The sequence below is a fragment of the Tinamus guttatus genome, unplaced genomic scaffold (assembly GCF_059628265.1).
Source record: "Tinamus guttatus ecotype Peru unplaced genomic scaffold, ASM5962826v1 Tinamus_guttatus_pri_ptg000242l, whole genome shotgun sequence".
Classification (NCBI taxonomy): domain Eukaryota; kingdom Metazoa; phylum Chordata; class Aves; order Tinamiformes; family Tinamidae; genus Tinamus; species Tinamus guttatus.
In genome coordinates, this window is record NW_028288776.1 from 369,511 (window position 1) to 391,826 (window position 22,316).

The 22,316-nt window shown below is 42.6% G+C and overlaps 1 protein-coding gene and 1 long non-coding RNA gene across 5 annotated transcripts in view; one reads left to right on the forward strand and one right to left on the reverse strand.

The window, feature by feature from the left end:
* The window catches only part of ZNF644 (zinc finger protein 644), a 45,249-nt gene extending 41,641 nt beyond the window's left edge, over nucleotides 1–3,608 (forward strand). For all 4 annotated transcript variants that reach the window (XM_088526039.1, XM_088526040.1, XM_088526041.1 and 1 more), the window contains 2 exons: nucleotides 1,250–1,352; nucleotides 1,902–3,608. In XM_088526039.1, coding sequence (XP_088382165.1) covers nucleotides 1,250–1,352; nucleotides 1,902–2,094 — 296 coding nt within the window. In that variant the 3' untranslated portion in view covers nucleotides 2,095–3,608. The remainder of the gene's footprint in view (nucleotides 1–1,249; nucleotides 1,353–1,901) is intronic.
* The window catches only part of LOC148594471 (uncharacterized), a 533,350-nt gene that overhangs the window by 252,195 nt on the left and 258,839 nt on the right, over nucleotides 1–22,316 (reverse strand). The gene's annotated exons all lie outside the window — the stretch shown is intronic.

The following is a 22,316-nucleotide window of genomic DNA, read 5'->3' on the forward strand; positions in this document are numbered from 1 at the left end:
GTTATTGGTAAATAGCCACATATGAGATGCTTGTTTGAAGAACAGAAGTGAAAGATGTAGTTGAGCCCATTTATTTATTTATTTTTCTAGTCTGTATGCTTTGCTTCAGCCGATGTGCTATGCTTTGGGTACTAAGGAATTTGCTCTGTTTTCTATTACATGAGTCAAAATTTAGCCAAGTAGAACACCAGTGAAAACTTTGAATCTTCCTGCTAAGGTGTTTCAGTAATATAGCATATGCCTTTTTGTATTAAAAATAATGCTTTTTACTGTCATAGATTTCTGCATAATTCTCATGTCAGTGTCTTGAGCTTAGGAACAGAATATAGCTAGATGTGCTTCCCTCTCCAGATAGTCCCAAATTTCTTGTTTTTTCTTGACCTTTATCATCATAACAATATTAACTCAGTCTAATCCCCTCCTCCCTCAACTTCAGGTGTTTCCTAGAATCTTCAGGTTTTCTTACAGACTCCTCTTTCATCTATTTGTGGGAGATACAGACCTTTTTAATGATTATCATACCCTCTTGCTATGTATTTCTTGTTCGCACATGTTATTTTAATACATAGTTTTATATGCTTAGACTGAATTAAACTAGTCACCTTGCTGTGCCTGTTGGTTGTCCTAATATCTGTGCCTACAGCAAAGGTTTATTGCTTATTTTTCATAATATACTATAGAATTCAAACAGAAATGAAGGGGGAGCTTCATCTGAGATTCTTAATATAAAAACAGAGCATTTACTTTATGTTGAAAATAAATGACATTTTCCATTCAAAGTAGAAATTCTTGATATAAGCTAAAAACTACACCTCTGTGCAGTTGAATAATCTGGGTGAACATGTGTGTGATTTTTATGCTGCTTGAATTACAGAACAAATTTGAAGACAAAGATTATGACAACATGTTAAGGATGAAAGGAAATTTCAGGTGGTGCTTTGTTTCTGAGTAATTCCTCTATAGGTTGGTAGACGTTTGCTGATTTTAAGATACTAATATAATGCTTAGAGTCAATTAGTATTTTAAAGAGCAAACATTGTACTAAACTAAGAAATAGCTTAACATGCTTTACCAGTAAATTTCTTAGCACACACTGTAATTATTTTGGATTTATCATATAATTAAACATAGAATAAGCAGGTAGAAGTCTTTTTTACCAGTGCCAGAAGGGATACTTGCTGAAAATCTCTGTTTGGCCTAAGACTGATTTAAGTATTGCTTTCACAAGTGGAAATTTCTGTCTTCTTAGCTTTAGACTGTAAGCAAAAGAAGTCAAGGTCAAGATCTGGAAGCAAGAAAAAAATGCTGCCATTACCTCATAGTGCTGATGAAGTTTACATACTCAGATGCAGGTACTTATGGCTACTTTATGTGAAAGAACACATTTTTAAGAGCTTGTTAATTATAATCATAAGAATATTTATATCCTGTAAATGCATGTGTGATGAAAACGAAGAACTGGAGGGAACTTACTAAGGGCTTATTTCCCTTAATTTGAGCAAGAGGACTTGAATCAGTTATACTTGATTACTAGATTGCTGCTCTTGCTAAAGTCCTTTTTGGGTAACGCTCTGTCCCCCTTCTCCCCCCCCCCGCCCAGAAAAAAGAAAAAAAGTTGAAGAGGTAAAGATTATCTCTAGTGTTATAAATATGAGGGACGCTTGAACTTTTTAACTATTTATTTTAATTATTTTTGTATAAATATATATACACACGTGTATGTATACGTATACTCAGTTATTACAAATGAAATCAGTAAGTAAAGCTTTTTAGTTGAAATCTGAGGAGCAAACTTTTAAGAAAAGTTTTCTGCAGAAATACTTCTTATTTAATGCCTCGAATTGATCATTTTTCAGTATTGCTAAATATATCTTGGTGGAATAATCTTAATATTTGCCCAGGTTTTGTGGTCTGGTCTTTCGAGGACCTTTGTCTGTTCAAGAAGACTGGATAAAGCACTTGCAGCGACACATTGTCAACGCAAATCTTCCACGGACTGGAGCTGGCATGGTTGAAGTCACATCACTACTCAAAAAGCCTGCTTCAATTACTGAAACTTCATTTTCTTTACTGATGGCAGAAGCAGCATCATAGACCAAGAAAACATTTTAAATTTGAATTGGATGTAAATTTGAAATACTTCATCTTTTTTTAATAAATTGCTACACTAAATTATGTTTATAAATCATAAAGAAAAAAGTGGATTACAGGAACATCAAAAATTGAATACTTAACAGTTACAGTAAGTAGTCTTTATATTTTATATAGGGTGGAAGATGTGTTTTTAAAGTTTCTTATGTTTTTGTCAGTTACCGTGTTCACTATCAATACAAGACCATTACATGTATGGCAGCCATTTTTAAATTGTTGCACATGGGTACTTAATGACAGATTTTAATAAAGTTTAAAAAAAAGAAAAAAAAAGAAACCACATTCTCTGCAGTGTTACCCAAATCAAGGTTCTGTTTATTCCAAAAAGAATTACATAGTAAAATAAGATATTATTATATTTTGTTTGTATGTATGTAGTGTTTTGTATAATACCAAGAACTGCTAATACAATTTACTTAACTTAGGGCATTAAATATCATGTACTTCATAGTTCAAGAGACTGTTTCATTCAAATAGGGCAATTAGTACTATCTAGGTGTGTAAGTGTTTTTGGTTTTTTTTTTTTTTTTTTAATCACATGAGGCTTTTTGTACTAAAAAAAAAGTGGAGGGAAACTTGTTTAAACAAATTTCTAAGAGAAATATGTACATAATACTGGAAATTTGTGGTAAGGAAATATTCTTTACTTCAGTTGCATTTCTCACTGACAATAAAGTGGTGCATCCATGCTACCTCCTACTTGTCAACAAAGATGGTATTTACCCTTATGTTTTTGTATCATAGTAGATTCAAATCCAACTTTCATTATTATAAAGCATCTTTTTGTTAACAAGTTTGTTTCTTTATGATGATTTACTTAAAATCTGACTTGCTTACAGAAGTTTGCCTCTACTATTTTATTTAACACTGTAGAAATGTACTAATAAGCATTGCTCACTACACGGTTTAGAGTAGACTTTTCATTTATAATTCTGTTAAAAGATTGATCATTTTAGAGAATTTGAACACAGATTGAAATGTTTCTACATATGAAGAGAATGTTTACAACTTAAAATTTAGAGCTCGTTTTGGATGTGATTATATGTATGAAAACTGTAACACTATGCTCATGCTAAGGACCTACTTACAGAATTACTGAAATAAATGTGCTGTGAGGATGGAAATATGGTGCAGGTGTCTTGGTCATGATAAACTGTGTTTGTTCACTTAAACTGTCTTCAGAACATGATTTTTGTTTAAATCATAAATCAGATTCCTCTACAAATCAATTCTGTATGCAAGTAACATTTCATTTTACTCATATAGGGTAATTAATACTGTAGTTAAGCCAAGGATATGCATTGATATTTTCTTTATATGTAAATAAAGTTAAAAGCAGTTAAACAAGAGGAGTATTTTGGTAGAGTATATACATACCTCACTGCCAGTGAAATTGCTTTCCTATGGTATATCTCCTTACCAGAAAAAAATCTCTAAATAAAAAGGTTTAAAGAAAATCTAAATGTCTATAATGTGAAGCATTTATTTGCATTGTGTGAATTAAGTTTGTGAAATTGATTTGTCTTGCTTGAGATTAGAATCGTCTCATGATCTTAAGTAAAAATATTTACTTGCAATAAAATGACTTGTTCACAGATGCATTACATTTGTTTGAGAAATATGAATAAACGTCTGTCTTCCTGTATGTATACAGTTGAGAGTTAATGCATAGGACTTGCTAATGTACTGGGTATAGTTGAGCGTCAGTACGCAGTGGTTACATGACAGCCCCTGAGATGGGGGCATCCTGTCACTACCAAGATCTTCAGTGCTACAAGGAGGTTTACAGTTAACGACCTTTATTGTCAAATTATTGCCTAACTTTTTAAATGGAGAATACATGTCAGTACACTTAAGGGCTGGGGAAAAAAATGGCTTTAGAAATATGAGGATAGATGGCTAGGATGTGGGTGCATTGCAGACAACATACAAGCAACTGAACTTCTGGATTTGCAGGTGACTGGGGATTCTGTATGTTACAAACATATTGAAAGCAATATGTTGGAATGGATAGAAGATAGAGGCAAGTGATCAAATCATCTCAAATGTTCATCATGCTTTAATAGAGTGCTTGTTTACTCTTCTCACAAAAGGTGCTAATGAGAGGTATGCATATGAGCCATATCATATAGAGTTTAGCAGCAAAGTTGACTAGATTCGTAATAAATATCACTAAATTTATTATTTAATTCACTAAACCCAAGTAGTGAATTGTGTTGCATAACACCAGCGTGTAAGATTTTGTCTGAAGAGCATGAAACTCTAATTCTGATTATAACTCCCAAACGAGAATCTCCAGTAAGGATGCACCGATGGTCTAAAATATATATAATATAAAAATATCTATTCATTACTTTTATGTATTCTTTAGCCTGTAATCTTTTCTTTAGTCTCCAAGGGGGGATTTTTTTTCTTGGTTCCTGTTACTTGGAAATCATAGAATCACAGAATGCTCAAGATTGGAAGGGACATTTAGAGGTCATCCAATCCAACCCCCCTGCACACACACGGTCACCTAGAGCACGTGGCACAGGACTGTGCCCAAGCGGGTTTTGAAGATCTCCAGAGAAGGAGACTCCACAACCTCTCTGGGCAGCCTGTTCCAGTGCTCTGTCACCCTCACTGTTAAGAAATCTTTCCTTAAGTTCCTGTGGAACTTTTGATGCTTCCGTTTTCGGCCGTTTCCTCTAGTTCTGTTGGTGGCCACCACTGAAAAGAGGCCAGCACCATCCTCCCCACTGCCTCCCTTGAGGTACTTATAGACACTGCTCAGGTCCCCTCTCAGCCTTCTCTTCTCCAGGCTGAACAGGCCCAGCTCCCTCAGCCTCTCCTCATAGGGCAGATGTTCCAGGCCCCTGATCATCCTTGTGGCCCTGCGCTGGACTCTCTTCACATCCCTCTTGTACTGTGGGGCCCAGAAATGGAGACTTTCTCTCAGTACATACTAGTAGATATAAAAGTAGAGCTATGGAGAGTCTAAATCTGGTAGGCAATTAATTCTATCACTGTACGATGATCTTGTGCTATACTTGAATGTCAGAACTAGTGATTTATTTTTTGAGGAATCTTTTATTTGCTGCAGATGCTGGAGAGGCTCAATTTTGCTGAAGAGCTGGACAGTTGGAATTGCACATACCTCTTCATCCTAACTGTATTGTTTTGGGTTAAAAACAGCAATGACATTGTGTTTGGTGACCTAAAGTTTTTTTCTGTTAGTGTGCTTCTTTTTTTGTGCTATTTGCTTTGTTTTGTTTTCCCTCATCACAATCTTCTGTAGCTCTAGAGTTGCATTTTGGCTATCATTCCTGGTTCCTGGTGAAGCTCTGGTGAAGCTGCCTCTGGAAAACTATGTGGAGGGATTGGGGGCATTTTTAGACAAACTTGGGTGAGTATAGAAGTTCAACGCCTGTATTTTGTAAGAAGAGTATGTCCTCTAGTTCAATGCTATTTTCAAATAGTGGTGTCTTTCTTCTTTTTTTAAAAGAAAACCTAAAAATAAAGCTTTCTGCATTTTTTGGAGAGATTTCTGCAGAGCTTTCGAAATTTGAAAAGCAATTTGGAAGCGCCTTTGACCACGGCTGCTGAATCACCATTCATGTGTTCAGCTTGCGTGCATGGAAAGCTAGAGACCAAGGCAAGTAGATCCCGAACGTCCCTGGGCCGTTACCCTGTGCTTCGGTCGGATTGTGCAAGTGCATTAGGTGAGCTGTACCCACAAACGTACAATGTGCTGCTCTGCCTGCAGGTCTTGCTCAGGACTCGCCTTAGCCTGACGGAGGTGCTAGGAAATAGTAAGTGACTGTCTTTGGAGAGGATGTAACGGGGACTTTGCGTTTTGTACAGACCTTTTGTACTGTCGATCATCCTGCATTTCAGCAGTGCTTTAAAGGGGCTATCAATTACATTTTTACGTGATTCTCAAAACCTACGGAAGTTAGAGACCCTGCTGGCTGAACTAGTGTGGGAAACTAACAGTAAATAACAAGTATTTGCTTTGAACTAAATGATAAAGGCCACAAAAGCCTATTTGTTTGAGGGCTGTAGTTCACAGATTTTTTTTTTTCACAATAGTTAATGGTTTGAATAAGCATCAAGTTCATATTGCCAAAATCAATTTATAAAGTTTTAACTTCATTTTAAAATTATTTACGTTCTTAGGGTAGTATTTATTAAAAAAAAAAAAAAAGGCATAGTGTGATCCACACCGCTTTTATTTGTAGGTGCCTGCAACACAGGTAGCAATTTCAATGTAATGGAAGCTTTTCTGCCATGGTGCTTGGTCTGCAATCTCATGCTATGAAGTGTTTCTTTTTAACCCTGCAGGCTTCCTGGCGTTTCCCCTTTGTTGCGAGGTTAGTGGCAGAGCAGATAAAGCATTTGTGACTAGGAACTGCTTCCTGATAGAGCTGAAAGGCAGAGAGAAGGCTTTGCTGGCTGCGGCCTCCTGAAAAATGGGACAAATGAGGTAGGGAAATGCTATCTATGTTCTGAGAAGGAAGGTGAGGGGCTGAAGAAAGACTGCAGAGGCAAATGCCCAGACTGAAGCTCTAGCTCTCATCTGACAAATAACAGCAGTTATCTACAGATATTTTCCTTCATCCTTGCTCCACAAAATCTAGATTTGCTATTGATTCCCCCTGGCTCCCAGGTGTGTTTGGTTCCTGAGTCCACTCTGGAAAATCCCACCAGTGTCTGCTGTGGCTCTGAGATTCCTCTTTGATTTGCCACATTTCCAGCTGTACCATAGAAAGATGCCCATCTATACCATAGTTTTTGACAGCCTAAGAGCAAAAGTAGAGGAGTTAATCACATTTAGCATATAATAAAAACTGACTGGAAGAGCCAGATTTTTTTTGGTCTTGTGAGGCTCGATACTTTGGCCTTGTTGCTTCTTACCTCTATACTATTACACTATAATTTGGTAACCTTGTATATAAAGAGAAAAAGCAAAACAAAATTTCCCTGCAGTTTTTGTCCCCTGTTCTACTATTGCAGTTTGAAAAGGACAGAATTTTTTAGTCAGCTTGCAGACATTTTATGAAACATTGTGGTACTCAAGTGTGTCAAGTAGAAGAATCTTGTGGTTGGAGAAGTTGCTGTCTGTGACTCAGGTCGGTGTCTTCTGGTTTTGAGTACAGCTTGACCTACCGTGTGGGCTGGAAGGGTCTGTGCAGGGTGTCACAGGGGAACGTGTGGAGACAGGAGCACTGTTTATTTGGCTGAAAGGGAGCAAATGCCTTGAGGAATGCCCTCTCTAGGTAAAGTTAGTTACACAGCCCTCAAGGAGCTGCCATGTGCAGGCCCCTCTAATGGAATGAAAACCAAACCAAACAGCATCTTGTTTCCCATGAGACCCAGGGGCCTCAGGAGCTTAACTCCTGCTGCTGGTCCAGGGAGAGGGGAGGGAAGCAGCACCCTCCAGCACTACCCACGGTGCTGCAGGGCTTCACATCCTCTATTTCCAGTAAAAAGTGTCCGGACTCAGAAAACTTGATGCTTGCATAGTAGATGAGTAGATAACACCTCTAATCGAGTGCTCTGTTTTCATGGATCTTTAAACTAGAGCAGATGTGAATCATCGTTCTGTTAAACTCCTCCAAATACAACTGCAGTCACTGCTCTGACAGCAAATGCCAGAGCTCTGAGTCCTGTTGTCCTCTTTGAGACAGCTTTGTATGAGTGATGGATGAAGCAGAACGGAGGGTAACCCGATTAACCCGTGTTTTAACCAAATAAGGAATTGCATGTCATCCAGGTAAAAATCGTACTGACGGGAAATAATTCTTTCATCTGTGTCTTCCATGGGAAAAAAAACCAAATGTATCTGAAAGCACGAGAAAAATAGACTTACTTGAATAAAGAACTGGAAAAAGGGGAAGGCTGTAAGCCTGGAGGTGCAGCCTGTGGTCTGACATCCAGCTGATGGCAGCATTTCTTCTGCCTCCAGCTGGGGGGAGCGCGCTCATGTTCTGGCCTCTTGGCAAGGAGGAGTTCAGGGCAGAAGCTATCCTTGTTTGAATATTCCTGGAATACATCCAGCTCCACACTGCCTAAGAAATAGGCAGTGGTAGGGAGGAAAAGCATTCAATCCAAGCTCTTGTGTTGGGCATCAACTCTATCCGTTCCCTTTGCCATATGAAGGGCTTTTCATGTTGCTTTTTGGAGGTGCTGCCTATAAATCAGTAGATGTTCAGTTTTGACATGAGCAAGTGAGCTGCTCTCCCCCCGCCACATAGTCTAGTCACAGATTTGATGCCAAAATCTTAATTTTCCACGTTTTGTTCTTAGAGGGATTAGCATTAATTGCCTCAAAAAATCTCCCATCTCTTTTACATCTACAGTTTCTTGCCATTTTCTTCTAATCAAAATGGTCGCTGCTACTGAAGCTGCTCTGCTCTGTCTTAGCTGATCTGAGCTCATTGCTAAAGCAAAGACCTCCTAACCCAGAACATAAATGTTCTTCCAGGCCTGAAATTTAGTTATTTGCCCCCAGGGATAGTCCTTGTGTACTTTTGGAGCTGTTACGCTGACTGCTTCCACTGTCTTCATTCCTGTCTTGCTTTGTTTTCCCTCTCTTATTTTCGTTCACATCTTCATTCTTCTCCCTTTGGTGTCTTTCTTAATCTTTATGACTTGATTTTATCATTGGTTGCTACTCCAGTACAACCAGTAGTTATTACCTTCTGAAGGATGATACTTTGCTCCCAGAATTTTATGGGAAAGATGTACGCAATAGCACGCTGCTTAGTACTCCTAAAAACACATCTAATGGTCTGATTCTCATCTATTTTATAGGGGAAACACTGGCTGTCTTTTGCTAAGTGGCAGGTGTGAAAGGAGAACCAGGAGGTTCTTATTTAGGTTTTTAAATTACTTTGGAAGGAAAAGTTGTGGCAGGGGGCAAAATCTTCCCATTTGCCCATTGTGACTTCTAGAGCTTGCTCCGATGTCTAAAGCTACTATTTTGCCTCACAAGTACCATACACACAGTGACTGAATCCATAAAAGTAAGCATTTTATTCTCCTGGTATTGTGTTCCTGTTTTATTTATATAATAATAATAAAACCACCCTACCTTTATTTTATTTTTCCCTGGCAGCCTGAAACCAATTAGAAAATGAAGCCTTTGCTTGAATAATTTTTCTGAACAAGCAACTGATTGACTCCTGTGAGTAAATGGTAAGAAGGATATGTATTACAAAATGGTGAAAACACTGAAGGTAATCTCAGCATATGTACCACCAAATGGTGAACACAATAGATTTCATGTAATCCTTATAAAACTAAAGCATAATTTCAGATTTTCATCTGGAAATGTGCCAAAAGGTCTGAGCGTACCCATTCTCCCCCACCCCTGCTGTTAGCAGCAAACAAAATCAGCAACCTGCAGGTTAGCATAATTTCTTGCAGTATGTGGCAGCTGGCACATAACTTAATAAAAGGTGGGGAGGGGATGGGAAAACCCTGATTTTTTTAAATCTCCCTTGCTGTAACATGTGTTGAGCATCAGATTATAGATGTTGTGTGATGGTACAAAATACATTTTCTTCATGTTACCTTAGAAATTGAAAGTAGCAGGCAAGTTGCAGGGGAGGGATTGTTTTGCCTGTGCACTAGATTTATCTGACACGCACTACGTGGCAGTTACATCTGCAATAGGGGGAAAAAGAGTCTTATTTGGAGCAGTAATGTGCTCACCTTGTCATCTTTCAGATTTCAAAGGTCCTTGCTCCCTCGACAGAATGAAAATGTCAGTCTTGGCTACCTAGTGCCAGGCACTCAACTATTCTCCTGGTTATAGTGAGAGATGGGAATGGGCAGTGGGAGCTCAGCATCTCTGCCAAGCCTGATTTTGAATCTAGGTGCTTTATTTCAGACTCCTATTTCTGTAGAATCTGACCTAGGTAACAGATCGCTTCTGAAGTTACTGTTATTATTGTGCACAGAGAGGAAACTCTGATCTTTCAGGCATCAAAATAAAAATCGAGCAGTTACTGAAAATTAAGCCAGATTTATTCAAAACTTCAACTGCTTCATGCTCCAGCTGCCAGCGAGCTGCAGCATGTGCTGCCTGCAGCCAGTGCGAATATTCACTGCTGTCTCGGAGAGCTCATTAATCAATGTAAGTAATAGATGCACTTCCCCTACTTTTTTCCAGCTTTCCCTGCATGCCCTTTCTCTGGCCCTTCCCGCTAATCCTAGGAAAATATTGGCTGGTAGTTTTTTTACCAAAAAAAGGGAAAAAAAGAGTTCTCATGAGAAGCCCATGTTTGTTCTAGACTGCCATGTGAAACTGGGCTTTGGTACCTGCCTCTGCCGTTGCGGGGCTGGCTGCTTCCCTGCCGGCGTGCTCTGCATCCATGGGCTAATGGCACCGACCTCCGGATTATACCTAGGAGCGAAGCCAAGTGACATGAGCAGCCGTGTGTCCTTGTGCCGCGCTGGCGTTCTGCCTTGGTCAAGAATCAGAATGATTTCCATCTTACTCCGCTGGGAGGTTACGCAGAGAAGGTATGAAACCCGCCTGTTACTCGGGTATGGTCAGTGCTGGACAGCAACAAGGTATGAAACCCGCCTGTTACTCGGGTATGGTCAGTGCTGGAGCAGCAGATGCAGACGGGCCTGGCAGAGCAGGGGCAGCGGCTGCGCTGGGGACCTGCTCCCTGCCCCTTCCCCAGCACCGTCCCTCCTCGAAGCCCAGTGAGCTCTGACCACCACAAGGTTGGCAAGAGCATGGGTAGCACAGAGGGATTGTGACTGCTCCCAAAAGAAAACGTTCAGAAAAGGTCCCCCAAGTCATCGGAAGTGGGTGAAATGCATCTCATTTAAGATACTCTGTTTGGTAAGTTGAGAGGTGGAGAACAACAAGAAAAAATACACATTTTTGAAAAACAGGAGCAACTGACCTTTTCTTTCATGGGAAAATATACTGATATTTGAAGATGAGGTGGTATGTAAGGAAATAGCAAATGTAATAATTTAATTGTACTTTGGGAAGCTTAAACAGATATATCTGGAGTTTCTAAAAATGAATACATACCTGAATATTTTGTCCCCCAGAACAGGAAGCAGCTTATGTTGTAAAATGTGAAATGCAAGGAAAAAAAAAGAGAGAGTTACCTCATTAATTTCATTACAATCCTGCAAAACACAGTAATTTCCCATAAAGCAGGAGGGATAGAGAGCAGCGGAGCATCCGTGCAGTGCAGTGAGGCTAGTGATTAGAATGTAGCCAGACAAAACCACAAGGGGGTATGTAATAAAAGAAAGCTTTAATGTGATTTAAATACCGTGACGGAGTTGCATTCAGTGACAGCCTGGTCACCAAGTGCGGCGCGACATCATCCTCTATAGAGATGTAGCCCTGCAAAAGACTCCTGCATCCGCCATCTGGCTCCGGCTCCAGCAGCCCAGCTCCGCAAATGACACGTGGCCCTGCGGGACGTACCACATTTGCTTAAACATGGACACATCATCTTTTCATAACAAAAGCTTGGGGATGGCCCTGATTTTACGTCGTGTGGGAGTATGTCACTTAAGAAAGATTAAATCCAAGGTAGAGTGCATTTTGAACACAAACCTACAAATCTTCAGGAGCTTTTATTGTTCACGAGTGCCGTGGGTGCGGTATTTGCTGCATAATGTGGGTTACGGGGAAGCACTGCACTCTTATTTAGAATAGGCAGTAAAGATATCACACACATCCTGAGTTCAAAAAGCCTTGCAAGGCCATGCAAGTTGAACTTTTTTTTTTTTTTTTTAATAAATATAGGAGCCATTTGGCAGAGTTCTGCTTTTAAAGTCTTTTAAAATGCACTAATTTTCCCACTGTTTTGTGTCTTTACTCTGTTTTTTGTAATGGTCTAATTTATTCTGTCCAGTGTGTGAATAGTGGGGTGCTAATGGTGCTGGGGTTGATTTATTTGCTTCAATTTTTTAATCTGCTCATTGTCTACCTAAATGTTCCTAAAATGTGTTGTGTGCCTGTTGCCGTTCTCTAAAGAACAACAAATGTAGTTACCTTATTCTGGTCCTTGAAGAGAGACCATCACAAGCAGCGCATGGGGCAGGCACCTGTTTGAAGTCCCAGCCCCAAAGACGGTGGCTTTCCTGGAAGTCGCTCCCCTCTTTCCGAAGGGTTTTCAGTTACTTCGCTCTCTGCTTTTCTTTTCATCGGCTCTCCTGGTCACTGTTGGTGCACATTTCTCTCCCCTGAATGTATCCCTTCTAAAAACACTGGGGTTTTTTTTGCTTTTTGTTGCTTGCTGTAAAAGGAGTAGACTGCATTTGTGTAGGGCTTTATTTGGACCTCACAACTTCTGTTATTCAAAACTAATGTAAACAAATCACTGGATAAGTTACAGAAATAGTAAGTGTTAAATTTTGTTTTGAGACGTAAGTCAGTTTCAGGAATTCACTTATGTAGAGGACAAAACACCAAGATGAAAGGCACAATTTAAAGGCAAATGAGATATTGGCATTGCAGAAAACCCGAACATCAAAGAACTGAACAGAGATAAATGCCCAAGTATGACAGGAAATTAAATGTTAGGGAATGCTAGAGATCCCTAGAACAATCTTCCCGCTTCTGCTGAGACCTGTGAAACGCTCAACATTACGAATGGTTGTGCAAGCCAGATATATTTTCCTCATGTTTTCTTCTTGCTTTTTCTCAGCACATAGATGGCAAAAAGAAGCAGAGCTGTTTCCTGCCTCACCTCGGGCTGCAGCAGCCAAAGCTTCTACCACAGGAGATCCCTCAGGGAGTGAAGAGTCTTGGTTCCAAATGGGAGTCTGGCGCTGAGGAAATCCAGGAAGCTGCTCGGCCAAACGGGACCGCCGGCCTGACAAATCCGCGCTGGGGCCTGGGGCCTGGAGCTGCGCAGCTCCCTCGTGGCGGCGGGACGGTCACAGACACCAGGGCCCCGTCCGTGCTCGCTGTGGGCCCGCCCGGCCTTCGGGAAGCCGCCTCGGGACCTTCTCCGGGGCTGGCGGCGCAGAAGGTAGAGCCGCTGCCCCTGGGTCCTCTTCTTGAAGAGCAGGTCATGTCAAACACTGGGGCTGGGGCGTTGGTGGAGCTGCAGGGCGGCAGTGCAGCTGCTGCTCAGGAAATGAGCTGGTGTTCCTGATTTTTAGGTTGTGCTTTTCCCTTTACAGTATCACTCTTGTGATACGTTGATTAGCAGGCATGCCTGCTAATGGGTAGGATCAAGGCTCAGATTAGCTGATTGAGCTCTGCTGGGTATGATCTGGAGTAAAGAACACTAATGTGGTTTTGGAGCTGTATATCTCCAGACAATATTGATCTGTGGTTTTCTATGACTTTCTGTCTTACACTTTACACTTGCCATTGGTTGCTACTGTTTTTAACGAAAGCTGGTAAAGAGCGCCTCCGGAGTTTTCTGCATGCTCCAAGATGGAGGGAGGGAATAATACAAATAAGTAAATTGTGAAGACAAAAGAAAGAAGGATAGTCAGAAAAAAATGTCAGTAACCATGCTGGGTAATCACTCTCTAGGTCATTGCATTTCCGATTATCTTGAGCACTGTTTAAACATGCCCTGGGAGTTGAGGGAAAGCATCTCTTTTGCATAACATTACAATAAAGTAACTTAGAGACCCCAAGATCCTTTCCAGGGGTCACTGAATTACAGTGCAGTAATTCCAATGCCCCATCTAATGGTTTGATGGGGCATCTGGAAATTATATCAAACAGGCTCATGTAGGTATGGGCAACAAAAAGGGAAAGCAACAGCTGACCAACTATATAACTCATTTACTGTGTCCTACAATAAGGCTTGCAGAGAAATATATGGAGCAGATGGGCAAGATATGTTCCTGGCCGTATGTGCTGGAGTCCTTTAATAAACAGATACAAGTGAAAGCATCCTAAGGAATCCCTCATTAGGGCTCTTGGGCTGTGTTAAAAGATAAAATACGGCTGCTGAAGAGGATTCGTGAACCTTGAAATAAAAATGTCATTGATACAATTAAAGAATAATATTTGTCACTGTTATAGATGTAGCACTGTTACAGATGTAGCAACCTCCAGCACACCTTATAAAAGATCAGGATGATGTAATTAGAGCAGCTGGTGCTCCAAGTGAGACTAAATTTAGTGTGCCCCATATGGGGTTAGAAATAGGGATGTCCTTTGCAGGGATTTTCGCTAACCCATGAAAGCATTAACATTTTATGCTGCGCTTCAAAGCAGGACGCCGGTGAGATGGCGCTCGCTGATGGTTGTGGGGGGTTGCGGATGGGCTCCCAGGCCACGGCTGTGACCCTGCCAGGCTGCGCTCGGCCGTAGCTGGTGGGGCTGGATGCTGCGTGGGGAGGGCGGCTTCCCTGCGTCCTCAAGGAGCCCGTGCAGCAGTGATGTCCGGCCTCCCTGGCCCCAAGGGCAGGGGGACCCTGGTTAAACTGCGCTGTGACTTGTCAGCGCTTGAGTTTCCCCCTTGCTGAGGGGGGTTGTGGGGAGCCGCGTTTGGCTCCGTGGCTCTTTGATGCTGCTCTCACACTGCGTCGAGGGTGCGCAGACCCAGCCCGAGGATTTGGGGCTGAGGGCACCTGAGCTTGTGTGGCTTCCTTGAGTGCTTGCGGTCGCTCTGGACCTTCACGGCCGGGGGAACCGTTCATCATGCAAAATAGCATCGGGTCGTGGTTTTTTTCATCTCCTTCACAGTTTCAGAATAAAAATACCATGAGAAGACAGACTTACTGTTTTTGTCCCATTTAATGTATTTTGACTGTCACGGAAATTAAATGAAACATTGAGCATACATATGTGCTCACGTGCACATTTGTACAGGAAATACAAATAATTTACAACAATATTCTCCCACTGACTTAAGCGGGTATAGAAAAAACAGATGTTTATTACTTTTGAGATGAATGTCTGAGGTTACCTTGATGGATTGTGATTCATGTTATTCCCTAGAAGAAGTTATTCATTCCATGCTTTCAAGTCTAATAGTAACTCTGAAATTTTGAGTTTTTTTTTTTTGTCTTTTCTAAATTTAGTGTAAAGGAGATACAAAGTTAATTCTAGAAAGAGTGTTTTTCCTTTATTTGAGCATACTGTCAGCGCTCTGATCACTGTACTTGTATGTCTTATTCCGCCTTCCATCTTCTGTCTGTTCTGTCTCTTATGAATACAAGTTCTTTAGAAGGGAAGCAGCCTAGTTTTGTGTCTGTGTAGCTTTTGGTACTAGGGTTTTCATCTGAAGTCTCTAGTCAGTAATACAAATAAACAGTAATAATCAGAGTGATGGTTTGTACTACGCAACTATAAATCAGATATACAAAGAGCCTGACAAGATGTGGCTGGTTAACAACTACTTTTTTGGAGGGGGGTTGGAAAAAGTTGTTCTCATGGGGTTATTTTAGATGGTTTTGTGTCATGATTATCTTCTTGTGTGATAGCAGTACATTATAAGATTTATTTAATTTATAGCATTTGGGCCATTAGCTATGAGAAGCCAGACACGCTAAATTATATAGTGTATAGAGCATATGATTATGATAGGAGGAGAATAATGTTACTGATGTGAGAGTATTGAAAGGCCTGAAGCCCTGTTTTATTATTCTGTAAATATGGTGTGCTAGAGGCTCCTAAAGCAAGATGAAAGTACTTTTTTTTTCTTTTAATGTTCATTACAAAGGAGTCCTCCGCACACTTGAATGGGTGAATCCACTTCTCTGACTGTGCTTCACATGGCCCCTTGTTTAGAGAATCCCCCGAGGTCAGCGGCAATAAAACATTATCAAATACTGAGAAGTGATACACTTCTATGTGCTAACCAGGGTCTGCCCACAAGAAGTGTCAGGTAATTTATTTACCTCCTAGAAATAAAAAGCAGGAATTGAAGAAAGTAGTACATTCCTTTCTATAGAAATCTGTGGTAGAAAACAATTTAAACTAATTAATAAAATGATGAAAATTACTTAAAATTTGGAGAGGAAAAAAAAGTAAAGTTGAAGTGCTAAGTTTTCTAAATGCAAAACAAGACTTCAGTTGCTTTCATTGGTGATAGTGGAAAATGATACATATTAACTATATATGAAAAGCTTTCTTGCATAAGGAAGTATATGCATAAGCATATGCATAAGACTGGTGGTTTGACAATTTTAGGTCTATATTCAACACTGTATAACTAATTCCTGGGCTAGTGTAAACTGATCATGAAACTATTTGTAATTAAAATACAGGAAAAAAAAGATAAAGAAAATTCTTCTTTACATCAATCTTTAACATTACAGGAAATAAAATAGATAAACCTGACTAGAGGAACAATTTTAAATTGTAGAGAAGTGTGATTAAAGGACTGAGATGAGATTTACGTTTAGAGAAATGCAATATATACTAAATTGGGCAAAAATTATTTAGCACACTTGATTATTTACTGTGAAAGAAAATGATTTTATTAAGACTATTTGAAAACTCAGGCTTTCTCACTAAATGCTTTCTATTTTATTTGTTTGTGCATGTAGAGTGACAAAACGAAGCCACAATGTTTGGGTTTCTGGCCCTCTGTTGTGAAGTAGCCCAGGGATTATGATCCATAGCCAGGAAGGGGGACTGAGGTCCTGCTTTAGTTGTGGACACCCCGATGACCTGCATCCTGGGACGTGCTCTAAGCAGTGGGGTGGGTGCATTACAGATGCTTTCAATCTGCTGAATCTGTTCCACTTGTCACAGGCCTCCTCGGCGCTCAGGCTGGAAGCGCGGCCGCTCCTGCAGGAGATGGGGGGGTCTGAACCACATTCCCGCGTCCAGGTAAAGCCCAAACGCCGCCCAAGAGGGACGGGGACGAGAGGAGACGGAGCGAGTGCCCCCCTGGTGCACAGCCTGTAACGCGCTCCTCCAAGACAGGAGATGAAGGTTCAAAGCCCTTCAGGCAGAGAAGGGGCTGAACATGGATCTCCCACATCCTGGGTCAGTGCCCTAATTACTAGGTTAGTGGATAAAAGGGGAATGACAGCAGCTGTGGAGAATCCAACCTCTTATTTCCCTTTTTTTTTTTTTCATTGCAAGTGCATGAAATAAGACATTTTGGCTCAAGCAAAACACTTCTGATGCAAAACTTAATGTTTTTGTTTTGTTTCAGCAAAGAAAACTGAAAACTATTATTTCAGATTGATCTGAATGGAAGGTTTTGCTTTTTATGAGTTGATTCAGTTGTTTTATAGAAGGATCACTTATAGCAAAAAAAAAAAAAAAAAAAAAAACAGAAGTATTTAAAACATATTTTGGGCTTTGTCAGAGAGCAGTTGCCTGTAAAATCACAGCCTAAACCAAGTTTCAGTAATGCAGCTGTGCCCAGGATTCTGCTGCAGCAAGGCTGCTGTTGTGAAATATGCGTACGTAGCATCAAAACACTCTAGTCCAAGGCACTGAATGCTACAGGGTACGTGGGTAAACTGATTTAGAAAAAAAAATAATAAGCAAGTGGAAATCTATATTCAGTTAATGCCTTTCACCAAAAATCTGTCAAGCAGCAAGTGTTTGCAGGAGTTTAGGGTTTCGTGTGCTTAGATGCTTTCTTTGTACCTGGACAAGCCAGCAGATGATATAATTCCTACACTTCCATTAAATATAATCACTGGAATGAAGATAGGGGTTCTGTGAGGGCCGGGAGGATCAACATCTTCAGACAGAAAAGCTTAAACAGTGCTGTGAATTCTGTTAGGTGAAAGTGAATTATAGACAACTTTTACTGTACTTCTGAAATATTCAGAATTGTGTTTCATTTTGATTATTCATCTAGTATTTGGGAGTCAGCCATCACGGCCCACATGGCTGTAGAAGGCAAAAGTACATGGTTATTCTACTTTTATTGTTCTCTTCTTTGTGCCACGGTGGGATCCAATTGGTCTGTTAATTATATTTTATAAATGATCTAAATGTACACGGAACATTACAACAGGGAAAATATGACAAGGACAATGCTATCGAGCAAAATCCCCGTCTTGGGAGCTTGCTGTCTACAGACCTGGATATGTACGTTGTGCCCAGGCAGAGGAGCGTGTAGATGGTATCTCCGCCTGGCTTAGCACAAGACTTGGGGTCCTGGCAGATAGAAAGAAGGAGCTGAGAATTGAACCGAGACTCCAGAGACAAAACATTTGGGTTTCAGCATTGCTGATGAGTTTCTGATGCCCTGGAAAACCCTTTGGAGGCAGAGGTGGGAAGGATTTGAGTTCTTTTTTCTAAGCAATGGAAAATGTTCTAGTTTTTTCCTATTGGGAAAAAAAAAAAAAAAAAAAAAGCTGCAAGAGTTTACATTTTTGTCTGTTTTAAAATGATAATTAAAAAACCAAGAGCCAAAAGGATTTGGGTGCCGAACTAAATATTTAGTAACTCATACAAGCATTGCTTAACACTTTCAGGTGCTACAAATATATTCTGTCAGGATTAGGTCCTGAAGGGACGCTAGGAGGAGAGGTGTTTGAAAGGAACATATGGAATTTAGTATGAAATAAAACCTCAAGTGGTGGCAGGTCTACTGCTAAGGAGCTGTCTGGAGCAGAGGAAGCCTAGAATGAATGCAGCAGGAAGAAATAGCAATTCAGTTATGGCCATGTTAAAGTAATCCATGCAGTCATTTCCTCCTGATGAGAGCATGTAACACAACCCCAAACCATGCCTCTTGTCAGAGGGTGGAAGATGAAGGCAATACCTGTGTGTGCACGTTGTGGGTAGAACAGAGATGTGAGACACACAGGGCCTCCTCTATCTTAACTCTAGCCCTGAGCCCAAGGTCCCCAGGCCCAGTGCTGGCTAAACTGCACATATGGTGCTAGCACCAGGCTGCACGTAGCGCTGCGTTCCCTTTGGCCGGCCCTTTTTGGCCCCGCTCCCCATGGGGCTCTAGGCTTTCCCTTAACCATATCCCTACTACTCCCAATAATCTGAAGTGGCTCTGCAGGCCACCAAGCCAAAGGCTCAAAGCCTCATACTGTTCTAGAACCAGTCTTAACATAGCACCACTCTATCTCAAGTAATTGTGACAATCCTAAAGACCCTTAAGTGAAGATCTCTCCTTCCCTCTCCTCAGCAAACTGCAGTTGGATGTGAAAATCTTTCAATCCACAAACATCTTAGCTGTGTGAATGCTACTGAGTCACAATTAAACCTGTAAGTTTAAAGTCTCACCTAGCATTTTCAGTATTTAACTGGACTGTATTATTACTATCTGATATGTTCCTAAGCTCAGTGTATTTATTACGACAGAAGAGTGGTGTGTGAGGTGCTCAAGTGTCACAGGGTTATTCCAGGGTTGTTTGTTTGTTTGTTTGTTTTTGCTTTGCTGTATTTGAGTTGTGTGTGGCCTCTGTTGCATTTCATCTCCTGTCAGTCTTTGTTCCTCTTGTTCATGTTCTCTGGAGTTTGGTAATGGTTGTGGACTTCACTGTCACTCACCCAAATGTGTGGATTGTTCTTTGTTGTTTTGGGGGTTTTTTTGTTGTTGTTTGTTTGTTTGTTTCTCCTGTGGCAAATGTTTTTAAATCTGAAGGGGCTGTCATAGACTTCTTCAGTTAAAATGGTAGTTGGAATCCCCATCACATCTGGTCTGAGGTTTCCCAGCACTTACACAGAGATTGATTGGTCATTTTTTACTGGAGACTAAGGGTGGGGGGGAGGGTGCAAAAGGCCACTTCCTTGTTTGTATCCAGTGTTTTTTTGCAAGGAAATTGTCAGGATAGGCAGCATATCTTTCATACTTTGTCTCTTTATCAGAATCCAAGACAGCTGATGACATTTTATTGGGCATTCATTTTAGATCTGCTGAGCCCACAAAAATCAATAGTTTTCCATTATCGGGTCCGGCTGGGTCACTGGTCTGTCAATGAGCTGTTACAATCGCAGTACAGGGGTGAACCTGACCAGTCAATTGCTGCTGACAAGAGGAAAACACGCGGACAGGCACTCGAACAAGGCAGAACACAGATTTGCACTTCGGTTTGCCATCCAAAGAGACTCCAAGCGAGGCCACTTTGGCAATGGAGGGCTGGTGCAGTGGGCATGGGGCTTCCTCCTTTTGCAGGGAGGTAAGATTTGATTCTATAGTCTAGAGCCCTGGAGAACTCGCTCACTGGAGATGAAGGAACAAAATGCCTCAGCACTGGGCTCCTGGAGCCAGGAGAGATGTCCCCAGAGGGACTGTGCACTGGGGTCAGGCCTTTTCCCCTGGTGGTCCAAGCTGAAGAGTGCAAGGCCCTGAGCCTCCTTGTCCAAGCCAACAAATCATGTTATCCTGGGCTTAAATTTACCAGCAGGGCTAACTCCAGTTCTCATCTGCCTCTGTGCTTTCACGGTGACTTGCTATCAAACTCGAGAGCTGAATAAAAATAAATATTTAGAAATTATTCCAATATTATGATTTTTAATTTTCAACTTTATTAACTTCTTTCAAGTGTTAAATCCTGGCCATGTTATTTATGCCTCCAGTCTTCTGTTTGATTCTCGCAGAAGTCAATATTCACTTGTGTTCCATCATCAAACACAAAACTGGTAATCAACTTTATCACTGGAAGCCAACTAGCTGGCTTTTAAAAAATACACTACCCAAAAGAAAGATCATTTTCTTTAAATGAGAGGAGAGGGAAGGATTTTTAAGTGAGAAGAGCAAACCGTCCTTTGCTGGTAATTAGACGCACCACTCTTACATGACTTGCAGCAGTTGGTAGCTCAAAACGCGTCAGATCTCTTAGAGCATTAATTAAAAAGAATTTATGTTTTTTTAATAAAATGCTTCATGTTTTAGCCCCTTCCTTCCTCCTACCAAATGTGATTATGGGGGCTGAAGGGAATTCAGGTTAATATGTTGACACACTTAACAATGCGGGGTCATGTTGCACAATACGCTTGACTGGTTTGGTTCAGTACAGCCCCTGACAGGTCCTAATCAACCGCTGCCCTAAAGGCAGAGGCAGAGAGAGGATTTTAATTACTGCTCTATACACGAGTTTGCCAGCATTAAATTGAGACATAATTAGGCCTCCGAATTTTAATAATTGTCCTAGCTAATTGGGCAGACAAGTGCGTTCTGCGGCGCGGCGTGATTAGATAATTAGTATTTCCAAATGACAAAATCGGGCCCCTGATTACGCAGCCCGGGCGAAGGGGGAAGGCAGCGGTGGCTCCGCGCCAGCCTGCGAGGCCAGAGCCCCGCCGAGGCGGCGCGACGCGACACGGCGCCGGCCCCGGGCGGCAGCGGCGAGCCGGCCGCCTGCGCGGAGCTCCGCGCCGCCCGTTGGAGCCGTTAACGGCCGTTGCTCGCGCGGCCTGCGCCGCCCGGCGGGCGGGCGGGAGGCCGCGCACCCCGCGCGCGGAGCCGGCGGGCAGCGGGACGGCCCTCGCGGAGCGGCCTGGCCGCGGCGCTCGCTCCGGCGGAGGGGAGGCGGCTCGGGCGGCAGCGGCGGCGCGCTCAGCGCCAGCCCCTCGCGCCCGCACACCCGGCTGCCAAGTCCAATTAGCCGCGCGCTTAAGCCGCGCGCCCCGCCGGCCGCGAACAATGGCGGCGAGGCGCGGAGCGGAGCGGCCTCGCGGCAGCGCCGCCTCCGCCCGTGGCAGCGCCGGGCCCGGCCGCGCCTGCCCGCCAGGGCGTGCGGCTGCCCCCTGCGCTCGCGGCGGACGCGCCCCGTAAGCGCCCGCGCTGCCCCGCGCTGCGCTCGCAGGTGCTCGCGGGCCGCGCGGAAGACGCGGCAGGCGGCGGGAGTTGCCGCGGCTCCACAGGGCGGCGGCGCTGCCGCCAGGGGGCGCCCCGCCCGCGCCGCGCCGCGCCGCCGAGGAGCCGCGGCAGGAGGAGGAGGACGGGGCGGGCGGCGCGTAAGTACCGAGCGCGCGGCTGCTGCTGCGCGGCGCGCGGAGCCTCCCCGGGGCCGCCGCGGAGCCGCGTCCCGCAGGGAAGGGGGTTCCGAGCTGAGCGCGGCTCCAGCCGCCGCGGCAGTGCTGAGCGCCCGGCGCGTTCCGAGTGCCTGACCGGCTGGCTCGGGGAGCGCTCACTGAGCAAGATTTGTTTTTTCTTATGGTACAACCCAGATAATATAAATATTATTAAAAACAAGCAAACAAAAAGATAGTTTGGAGAAGAAGCCGCGACAAGCCCTGAGTGACCGCCGCGCCCGCAGTGTGCTCGGAAGCGGCCGCGCGCGGTGCG